We start from the raw sequence: 12,032 nt of genomic DNA, 5'->3' as shown, positions 1-12,032 counted from the left end.
CCGCCCTGGGCACCGCACCCAAACCGACGAACCACGCACGCAACCTGGGCTTCATCCTGGACTCCTCCCTCTCCATGACCAGGCAAGTCAACGCCGTCTCCTCGTCGTGCTTCAACATCCTGCGCATGCTTCGGAAGATCTTCTGGTGGATCCCCACGGAGACCAGGAAGACCGTCACCCAGGCCCTCGTCACCAGCCGACTGGACTACGGCAACGCACACTACGCCGGAACCACCGCCAAGCTCCAGAAGAGACTCCAGCGGCTCCAGAACGCCTCAGCCAGACTCATCCTCGACATCCCACGGAACAGCCACATCTCCGGACACCTGAGAGACCTGCACTGGCTCCCCGTCAACAAAAGAATCACCTTCCTGCTCCTCACCCACGCACACAAAGCCCTAGACGATCAAGGCCCGAGCTACCTCAACAACCGAATCAACTTCTACGCTCCCAAACGCCACCTCCGATCTGCCAGCCACGCCCTCGCCGCCGTCCCACGCATCCGTAGAGCCACAACAGGAGGAAGGTCCTTCTCCTACCTGGCCGCCAAGACCTGGAACTCCCTCCCGGCCGACCTGCGCCTGACCCAAGACCACCTCTCCTTCAGGAAGAAGCTCAAGACCTGGCTGTTCGAGCAGTAACGGCACACCCCCCCCCCCAAGCGCCTTGAGACCCTACGGGTAGGTAGTGCGCTCTATAAATGTCTTTGATTGATTTTCAACCTGTTCCTGATAGCCTTAAGCACCCCCGATCCCTTTGAGATGCAAAGACCCCTGAGTGTGACCTTGAATGCATCCCAGATGGTCTCAACGTCTTTGACAGAGTCTTTATTGCGCTGAAAAAAATCCAGACATTCAGTCCTAAGTTCTTCCTGAAATACATTGTCTAATAACATCATGGGTTGCAATCGCCATGCCGTTACAGGGGGCCCCAATTCAGCGCCTCGCAATGTTATGAGGACAGGGGAGTGATCTGAATACGTTCTGGGGAGATGCGCTGAGTGTAGTAGGGCTGTATAAAACTGTGGTGTTAAGAGAATGTAATCCAATCTAGCCCATGACCTCGCCTGTGCAGTAAAGTGTGTACCTTCCCCCATCGACCCATGCATAGCTCTCCAGGCGTCTAGGAGGTTATTATCTTTAATCGTTGCCCGGAGAAACTCCCTCCCAGTAGTATAATGGTGGGGGGCCGGATGTGACCTATCCAAAGCGGGGTTCAGGGTAATGTTGAAATCTCCCCCCCAAATGAGATGCTGTGGCCCAGTTTCAACGATAGCCGCCCATAGATCAGTGAAGTATTGCAAATCATCCACATTAGGTCCGTAGCAACAGGACAGGGTGACAGCCATGCGCCCCAGTCTACCCCACATTAAACAATATCTCCCTTGTGTGTCTGCTCTCGTGCCCACCAAAATAAAGGGCGTGTTTCTTTTTACCAAAATAGCGGTACCCCGTGCATACGACGAGTAGGAGGAGAAGACTGTATGCAAAGCCCATTTCTTTCCAAAGGAGTGTAAGCCATGCGGTTTGAAATGTGTCTCCTGAAGAAAGGCAATGTGTATTTTGTGGCGGTCAAGGTAGCTCAGAATCTGCCTCCTCTTCCTGGGATCTCCCAGCCCTCTCACGTTCCACGTAATTATGTTCAAGTCAGTATCCCCCATACATGCAGCCGAAAATATGAACTAAAGGCCACGCCCACAATCCACAGAGTACGGCCGTATAGGGCACACACCACATCCTCCAGTGATAACAAAGGACCAGACACATAGAAGACAGTACTGCCTCCGCATCAAACTGTTGTAAAGTATAGTTTACAAAGCGCACCACAGGCTTATTCACAGACCCTGCGGAGTCCGAAACACCCATACCTAAGCATAAAAATCGCTTGTTGATACCTATTGCACATGTAACAAACATTAAACAAACCATTCCCCAACGTATGTATCTATCCCACCCTGCCCAAGGAACCCGCAGCAGGCACATAGTGTGCACAGAAGCAGTAGCAGAAATTCCTCTCTCCTCCGCCCTCGGGTCTCCAATCAAGGTTGCAAAGCGAGTCCACGTCTCGTTACCTACATTCAGTATACAACCTATATCTACCCTACCCCCCCGCCCACTGAAGCATCCCCAACTCGCCAGTACTGTGAGCCCTCCCCCCACCCAAAGCCCTACCCAAACATTCAAACATGAATAGAAACAGTACCAAGTCACTTGGGGTATACCCATTAGGGGACATCCGAGGTGCACTACCGCCCACCCCCAGTTCTCCCGCTCCGTGCATGCTCGCCCCTTAAGTCTCTGTCCAAAAGGGGAGGGGAAGCGGGGGGGGGTGGGTGCCTGGCATACGTTACCACCTGTAGTCCGCGCCCGTCCGTGGCACCCCTTGGAGTCGTTGAAGTCTTCATAATCAGAAGTGGCACCATCTTATGGCTACGAATCAGGGACAATGACTTAGTGGCACGTATAACTCCATGAAGCGCAATTCAGTTCACAGTTCACTCAGACCGTGCGTCGTCCTGGTTCTCGGCGCCCGCAGCAGGTCTTCCTCGCTTCGGCAAAGTTTTAATGTAATCCTCGACCTGTTGCGGGTTGACAAAGAAATGTTGCGTACCTTGGTGCGTCACTCGCAGTCTGGCCGGGTACAAAAGGGCATAGTCGATTTGAAGGTCTCTAAGTTTCCTCTTCACCACCAGGAATTTTCGTCGTTGTTCTTGTACCACCGGGGTGAAGTCAGGATAAATGGAAAAAGTCACTCCATCATGTGAGAGGGTCTGATTTGCCCGGGCTGCTCGCAACGCTGCATCGCGATCCCTGTAGTTAAGTAAGCGCGCTATTATGGGCCGCAGTGTGGCGCCCGATTGGGGCCCAGGCCCTAGTGATCGATGAGCGCGCTCCACTATGAATTGGTTGGAGAAGGCCTCCGCTCCCACCGCTGCGACAAGAATCTTTTCAATGTAGAGCTCCATCTTCCCTGTGTTGGTTGTCTCCGGAATGCCCGTGACGCGAATGTTGTTCCGTCGGCTTCTCGCTTCCAATTCCTCATTTTTGGCGGCAATGACTCGCAGCACGTTATCCATACGCGACAATCTCGAAGTGTGGGATGCTGTGGTGTCATCATTATCGGATATACGGCGTTCTACTGCTGTGAGACGCTCTTCGTGGACATCCATTTTCTGGACAATGCTATCCATCCTGGCAGAGAGACTGTCCACTTTGTCCACGACTGTGGCGAAGCCCTGGCGCATCTCCTGGAGCATTGTAGTAATGTCCGGCGCCATCGGGGCTGATGTGGATTGTTCCGCAGACGGGCTTCGAGGTTGTCCGCCATCCACCGTGTGTCGCGTGGTTTTCTTTTGCACTGCAGGCTCAAATTGTAGTTTGGGTTGCTTGTTGTCAGGTTTCCCCATTGCGCCACAAGGTCGACCCGTCCAAGCCGAGCGCTGGACACCCCAGTCGTAGCCTGCCGTGTATGACTTCTCCGCCTGTCCAGATCGGCCACTCACCCCGCACTCAGTCCTCGGTGTGCTTCAATCCAGTAATTAGGGGCTCAGGAACTGGAAGGCAGTATCAGGCAGGGGAGATGGGTAACTGCTCCCAGCAGGCGAGTAGAGAGCCCCTTCAGTGTTGGCGCTTGTCTGACCTTGTGTCAGTTCGTCGTGCAGTGCAGCCTGCAGTGCCCCAGGCCTTCCTCGGCCCTGCGGAGAGTGGCAGATTGCCCACGCTCTCCACGCGATTCCAGCAGCGCACTAGCAGGGGAGGCTACGGCCCGGTCCCCCGCCCAGTGTTGTATCGTCGGCCGGGGTGGAGAGCCCAGCCCGCCCCGTACTGTGCGCACTAGTGTATGGCCTGCAAGCAGCGCTGGTGTCGGTTTCGAGCGCGTCACCTCCGTCAGGTCTCGTCAGATCTCCACACCACTTGCTCCTGTCCCAGGCAGTCTCCTTACCGGGGGCAGGGTCCTAGGCAAACAATGTCGGGAGGCTGCGGGAAAAGCTGTTGTCTGCCTTCGCGGGTGCATCCAGTAGCGCCGTCTGTCAGTGGTGCTCAGGCCTGCGCACCTCGTGTTGCGCACCGGTGTCCAGTGTCCACACACGCCGCCACAGAGCTCCGCAGCGGCAGGGCGTCCTCAATGCGAAAACTTCAACTCGCTCTAATTTCGGAGTTATAAAACTCCGAACCACCAAACTTTCACCGAGTGTTCAGCTGACCACACTCGGCAAGTACAGGTGTTTTCAGACGTCGCGGATCAGGTTAATAAGGATAAATTACGGATAGTAGCGCCAGGCTGCTGGAGCCTCACGGGAGTGCGGCCATGCAGCTTGTGCACCCTCTAGCGCCCCCCTGATGGTCCTATGATTCCTTGGTCTTCTGGCGTCTCTTACCATGGGTAGTCTAGGACACCTTCGCCAAGTGGGGCATGTCTCAGGTGGATTTATTTGCCTTATAGGAGATTGCTCAATGCCAGCAGTTTTGTGCCCTCCAGTATTCGTTGAGGGGAGCCTTGGGAGCTACCTTCCAGTTGAGTTGGAACCTTCAGCTCCCCCTCCCATACCCTTCATTACTCTGCTTCTGAGGAAGATTAGTCAATACCGGACTCAAGTCACTCGCATATCCCTGAATTTGTCAAGGAGGATGAGGTACGCAGACCTTCAGCATTTCTTCACATCTCCCTCGCTCAAGTTGCCTTTCGACCTGACCTTTTTTCCCAATCGGAGGGGATAGTACTGCATCCCAATGTAAAGCCTCAACCTACATGCCAGTAGAATGAGTGGGGACATCTGAGTTCCGTCCAGTTGCTACACGAGGTGGTTGATGTCCTCCTGTCAGCGTTTCACCTTTCAAAACTGCTTAATCAGCAGATGGGGCAACTTTGTTGCATGATGAAAGGACACCAATGTAGACCCCTTACAGGCCAAGGTGTCCCAGCTCCTGCAATTTGCACTTTCCCTTACCCAGAGGGGTTGTGCGATTGGCACTGTCAATGGATATTTAACTGCATTGTTGGCATTTCTCTGTCTGGCAGATTAGTCGTCCCGTTTCAAACTTCTATTCACAAAAGTTTTATTAAGGGGCTGATGAACATGTATCCCCCAGTGGGATCTTATTTTGGTTTTTAACTTTTCTTATAGGGACTGGTTTGAGCCCCTACAGAGTTGTTCTGTACAGATGTTGACTCCTGAAAATTATATTTTTGATGGCCACTACTCCTCCCAAATGGGTGAGAGAGCCGCAGGTTTGTAGCTCCCGTCTACCCTTTACTTTCTTTTGCTGTGAAAAGTTTGTGTTGCAAACTAGGGCTGCTTTCCTTCCAAAAGTAGTGACACCTTTTCATCTAGGTCAGTCCATCACTCGTTCAACCTTTTATCCCCTGTCCCATCCCACAAAGGATGAGGAGAGGTAGCATAGGTCTGATCCTAGGCGGGCTGTTAACTAGTACCTCAACCGCATTAAGGTCACAAGACTGGATGACCAGCTTTTCATTGGATACTGCGGCGCAAAGAAAGACAAGATGGTGCAAACAGGTACCTCCTGGAGGTGAATCTGCTTCTGCATGAAGCCCTGGCCAAGAAGTGATTAGCTCATTCCACCAGTGCAAAATTCACCACTTCTACTCTTGTAAAAAGAGTCCCAATTGCAGAGATTTGCAAGGCAACTACATGTGCTTCTGTGCATACCTTTGCCAAGCATTACTGCCTGGATTCGACGGTGGAGAAGTGTGGCTCAATGGTTAGAGCGGCAGACCCTGATGCAGAGGTCTGGCCCGGGACCAGGGTTCAATTCCCCGCCTCGGCGGGTCTTGGGCTAAAAAAAAATAATAATAAATTCCACGGGCCTGATCATTCTCGCCTCGGTGCCTATTCCAATCATGGAGTCACACTCTGCAACTCTGGGCAATAGCTTGCATAATCTCCACAACGGCCCCCACAACGCTAAGGATGCCTGGCCTCCACCTTGGGGGTGCCCAGGAGTGGACGCCTCACAGGGAAAGCCAGGATGGGTTCCACAGCGGTATTCGTACAAGCGCCTTGAGACCCTTGCGGGTGAGTAGTATGCTATACAAGTATCAATTTACAATTTCATTTACAATTTTTTCGACGGTCACTTCTCCTTATATGACTTACAAGATTTCCTTGCATAACCATCCAGGTACTACTCTGCACTCTATTCTACCAATTAGTAAACTTCAGCTTTGATTTCATAGACATGATGTTTCAATGCAAAATTTCTAGGGGATTCCAATCGATCATCACTGCCTCTATCCGAACCAACCTCCCTACAAAGGGAGAGAAAGAACTCCTGGACCTTCTCCTAATCGGAGCAACAACTGGAAAGATACATCTAAAGTGTCATATGGCGGGTGCTCTCCTGGATAACCTACCTAAGGGGAGCTGACACTCTAGCGAGAAGATGCTCACCCTGGACATCCTCCTCCAGAGACTTATGGAACTCACTCAAAGCCGCCCTGCCAACTTTTGACCCACAGCGAGCAACAAAATACCCAAGCACGACAACTAGTCAACAAGAGATGCTATGAAATCTTGCAAATATAAGACTGATGCGATCGCCCTCGCTTCTCTCTATACTTATTCACATTTTTTCTTCTCTTTCTGTTTTCCCCTCCTTCCTTCTCTCTATATTACTCACTCGAACGAGGAGCCTGTCATTGACCGAACATGTAAGTAAAGATGCCAACAGGCGGGTTCCCACATTGAAGCCACCCTGTTCACTGAATGTATATATGCAAATATCATAAATAAAAAAATAAATTAAAAAAAAAAGTAAACTTCAGTTAGCAATATTTATCCTCCCAAAAAGTTAAAATTTTCTGTTGGATTTTGGAACTATCCGTCGATTCCTCAACGACAGGCACACCTCCCTTTTTGATAGATTTTTAGGTAAACCCACTACTAGGTGTGGCCTGTGTTTCTTGATCTCTTGTTATTAAAAAAAATTGCTATTTGTAAACTTTTGTGTGCTGGGGAACCCTCCGTCATACTTTCAAGTAGTACTAAGATCACACCAAGTTGTGACCAGTGTCATTTGGTACATTTGAATAAAAATGTGCCATTGTAACTAAATGTTCCTGAATGTCTTGGTCTTAAGGAGAAATCTAAAACTTCCCAATATAGAGATATTGTAACCCTGCCAATTGTTAACTGATATTACGGTTCTGAGGTGCTTAAAATGGTCCATTTGCAGCTAGATTTCTCAAACCCCCAGAATTGAAAGTTTACCTGGAATAGGTATACAGTTATTGGTACGTACAGCAAATTACCATTTCTAATTGTAATATTTATTACATTTATAACGTTTGTAGCACTGATTCTGCTAACAGTGTACACTGATATGTACCATTGAATTTCAAACGTCTCTTACTGTTTCATTAAAGATGCAAATGTTGTTCTTAACTCTCAAAAGATTGGGTTCCCCTATGTGCATAAATCTGGGACCAGCTGTTCTACAAACGCCGTTTACTATCATCAAATGAATGGTGCAGAAATGTCATTACTGGGCGCCCCATTATTGATTGATTGAAGGAGAAGATTTAGCCTTTATCTGTAAGATTCATGTCACAAAGAACATATTATCATAGTCCCTATGGTGATCAACTTTAAAACAATTGTGTTCTTTCTTTAGGATCCTTTGAAGAAAGACGGGCCTGTTCACGTAACTCTGAAAGATCTGCTGAATGTTAAACTCAAGAAGACCACTGAAAATGTTGAGAAACAAAAGGTAAAGCAAGAATTATCATTGACCCCTACGTTGGGTTTCATCACATTACATATGGTTGAACTAAGCCTTGCTATTGTCCATAGAGATATATCTGACACATTGCCTGGTCCATAGGGATATAACTCTCGTTTTTGCTCTTCTCTCCTTCTAAACTGGTTGTGAACTCCTTAACCACTGGCAGAACCGACAAAAAGGGGCACTGACTTTATAGGTTGAGAATGAGACCTGTGGAGGCATCTATTCTGCTCATCCACTCCCTGCAGATGTCCAAGGTTTTCATGTCTTTTCTCCACTTGTCAGAGAACAGGTAGCTGCTACTCTGTGTTCCACTTTTTGTTGTCTTCGTTTCTACGATGGCTTTGTTGTTTAGTTTTTTGAAAATCAAGTCAGCCAAAATAATAAGAAAGCATTGCCCTTGTTGTGCATGCTGCTTTATTGAATACATTCTGTGCGAAAATCGGCTTACCCTTACGAGACCTGTGTATTTTGCTTTGAAGCTATTCAGTCGCTGATTAGGACATTCCTGTCAATGTCACAGATAAGCACAGCGCCAGAGGATACATTCTACTTTATTGTGTAACATTAGCTGTTGCCTATCAGTCGGCATGCCAATTTCTTCTGGTGTGAGGGTTGCTTCTCCCGTTTCCTCAACTATCAACCGCCAGTTTAAAGAGATGGAGTGAGCCTGGCAAATGCATGTGTATGTTCCTTTTGGTTTAAGGCACTCAGATGCAAGACTCCTTGTCAGTGAAATTACTCTCCCACCCTTGCAGCTCCACCATTAAGTGAGACCTCTTCTGAGCCCCTGCACTCCCGTAGTGTTTGGTGATTGAGGCCCTCCTTCACCAGCAGGTTATACCTGCGACTCATCCCTGGTGGCCCAGTGGCCCTCTGACTCCTTTTTCTCGCTCCGCTTTCTGCCCTTTCTGCTCTGTTTTTCACCCTTTAGCTCTTTCATCCTTTCACACCTCCCAACACTCTTCTTCTGCTTTCTTCTCCGTTTTCACCCTCTATTCTTCCCGCCCTTCTACTCCTCAGATCTTTTCGTTTCTTTTTCACCCATTTTCTCTTTACTTTCTACCTATATTGCTTGCTTTCCCCCGTTTTTTCCCGCCACTGCTGTCTCTGCGACCCCTCCCCCCCAGCACAACCCGCCTGAGCCAGTTCCCCTCCCCACTTCCACCTCCCAGCTGTCCAGCCCTCCCCAACCCCTAATTAATGGCGGCGGATGCGTGGCCACGGCTAAGGCAAGGCCCATCTGCACCCGACCGCGACCAGCGCCAGGAACCCAGGACCTCCACACCGCCAGAGCTACAACCCAGCGATACTCCACGCACTCAACTCAGGACACAACAACAACTGCAAGCCAGCCTCACCAGCCAACAGCCACGGACCCTTCAGATGCCAACGCTGCCAGCACACCTGCAGCACCTCCAGGAACACGGACCCAGCACACCCCACCCACAAGAACACAAGCGAACCGAAGAGCCTGCAATGCATCCTCGACAACGTCCAATCACTCCACAAACACGCCACCGAAATCTGGGGCCTCTTCGACAGCACCACCCCGGACGTAGCATTTTTCACCAAAACCTGAACCAACACCACCTCGGGACCAAACATCGCCATCGCCATCGCCATCCCCCAAGGATGCAAGATATTCCGGAAGGACCGCCCCACCCGACCGGGAGGAGGAATCACCATCATCCACAAATCCACCCTCCACCTGAGCACGCTTCCCGACGAGCCCAGAGACCTGATGGAACACCTACACTTCAAGATACAGGCCAGCCCTACCACCACCCTCTGAGGAACCCTCATCTACTGACCACCCCCGGACCCCGCGGACCTTTTACCAACTCTATCACGGATATCATCTCCCCGCAAGCCATCGCATCCACCAACTACACCCTGCTGGGAGACGTCAACATCCACCTAGACAACCAACTAGACCCAAACACTGCATCCTCCTGGACAACCTTCACAACATGGGATTCCTCCAGATCGTGACCGAACCCACGCACTCAACAGGACACACCCTCGACCCCCTCTTCATATCAGGAAACTCCATAATTTTCAGCCAACCACCGAACTCCCGTGGACAGACCATCAATGCATGCACTTCACCTTCAGAACACCCACCACCCACAGACTCCAGCACCTACTCTTACGAAGAAACCGGACCAAAATCACTGACGACCAGCTCACCTCCTCACTCGGCAACTCGACCCCAACCACTGCGGAAGACGACAACCCCAACACAGCAGCCCGAACTCTGCACAGATGGATCTCCGACAGCGCCAACACCACAACTCCCCTCAAGAAGAACAACATACACGCCATGAAAGCCAGATGGTTTACCACCGAACTCCGAGAGTCCAGACGCACATGCCGCCGACTCAAAAAGGCCTGGTGGAACTCCAAATCCACAGAAGCCCATAACCTCTTCAGAACCGCCAGCAACGCCTACCACCAACTCATCAAAAATACGAGAAAAAGAGCAATAGAATCTTCACACACGCACACAACAGCAAAGAACTCTTCAGCATCATCAAGGAGTTCGCCCAACCCACCAGCGAGTCTACTGACATTCCTCCCTCACATGACCTCTGCAACAAACTCAGCACCTTCTTCCACCACAAAATTAAGAACATATACGGCAATTTCGACGAAGACAACCAACACACTGAAACCTCACCAGCCACCCTTGACACCCTTAAACCAACGATTGGCAGCTGGACAGCCCTCATCACAGAAGACACCCTGAAGACAATAAAGTCAATCCACTCCGGGGCCTCCACGGACCGCTGTCCCCACCACATCTTCAACAGAGCCGCTGACACCATTGCACCCATGCTTCGCCACACCATTAACCACTCTCTGGCAACCGCGTCCTTCCCTGATGACTGGAAACACACCGAGGTCAACCCCCTCCTGAAGAAACCCTCAGCAGATCCCACCGACCTCAAAAACTACAGACCCATCTCCCTGCTTCCGTTCCCAGCTAAAGTCATCGAGAAAGCCATCAACAGCCAACTTACCACTTTCATGCCGCTCGCTGCAGTTGCATTTTGGATATTCTGGGCTTTTGACTTCCAGCACTCTTTGCAGACTAGAGGAGTGGTGTCACAGGGATTGCCAGCACGCCGACGCGGGATTACGGGACTGTGAGGACCAGCATCCTCATCTCAGACACAGCTGGTGCCTTTTTCCGTAATCATCCCGCCTGCCTGCTGTATATAATTACCCACCTCCCACGCAACGCAGGACGCGCGCGGGCGAAGCCCGGGCCAAGGACGGCCCGAAAAAGACCGGACCGGGCCCCATCTCTTTCGTCCACTTTTGAAAAACTTAATGTACATTGTCATAGTAATACAGTAACCTCTGTTCAGGTCTTTCCTACATTATTATGCCTGCACGTGAGAGTAAGAGCAAAGCTGCTGAAGTGGGGTCTAGTCTAACATGTACTTTGGATAATTTTATAACAAGAGCAAACTCCGTAATAGACCAAGGGATTATTTTGATGGAACACTGGGTGTCTCAAGATTTGGCCAGGGCGAAAAGATTGTCCATGGGCTATATCGCGACCCGCACGAACTCCAGAACACCCAGTAAGAGCTAATATTACTGAAGTACATGCACTCGTCCATAGTATCCCCACCTTCCACGAGCAGGCACATATTCAGTCTGCGACTGACTTGCATTTATCAAAAGCAGTAGAGGTTAATACGGAAACAACAAGGGATTCCATGCTAGACGAAACTGACACCATGCAATTAAGGGAGAGAAGGGAGGGTGCAAAGCCAAAGAGAAAGCGGGCTAATACTATTGTGGTGGGAGGCAGAAAGCCGACAGTAGATAAAGGCTTGGGCAACACTGACATATCTCATAAACAAAAGGGGTAAGACGAAAGGATCACTCAGATTGGGCATACCTCTACGATACTAAACTCTCAGTGCGAAGACTCGGCTTCTGAAGGTTTGCCAAATATTGAGAGAAGAAGCGAGGAAATGAGGACCCACTGATAAAAAAATTGGGGGCCCTGTTAAAATCTACTCTCACACCCCTGGAAGTTAGACTATCACTGATCGAACAACAGCTTCTTCAGCTAGAATCGATCACTATGGGCTTGTCAGCTACTTTGAAGGAAAAGGAGCTATTCCCATGTTCTGCATCGTTAAGTATCGATTTGGTTGCACAAGATATTAATAAATCCCCGCCTCTACCTAAGCAACTGAACTTAAATAATTTAAGTGCACCAACGAGTAAGTCCCCGCTAGAACCACTTGGTCCTATTGTTTC

The 12,032-nt window shown here is 50.1% G+C and overlaps 1 protein-coding gene across 3 annotated transcripts in view; it reads left to right on the top strand.

Moving 5' to 3' along the window:
- The window catches only part of PRR11 (proline rich 11), a 298,857-nt gene that overhangs the window by 181,101 nt on the left and 105,724 nt on the right, over positions 1-12,032 (top strand). For all 3 annotated transcript variants that reach the window (XM_086954972.1, XM_086954971.1, XM_086954973.1), the window contains exon 6: positions 7,635-7,730. In XM_086954972.1, coding sequence (XP_086811098.1) covers positions 7,635-7,730 — 96 coding nt within the window. The remainder of the gene's footprint in view (positions 1-7,634; positions 7,731-12,032) is intronic.

Source organism: Lissotriton vulgaris, chromosome 2_1, assembly GCF_964263255.1.
Source record: "Lissotriton vulgaris chromosome 2_1, aLisVul1.2, whole genome shotgun sequence".
Classification (NCBI taxonomy): Eukaryota; Metazoa; Chordata; class Amphibia; order Caudata; family Salamandridae; genus Lissotriton; species Lissotriton vulgaris.
The sequence above is the reverse complement of the archived record's forward strand: the minus strand, read 5'-3'. Positions and strand labels throughout refer to the sequence as shown.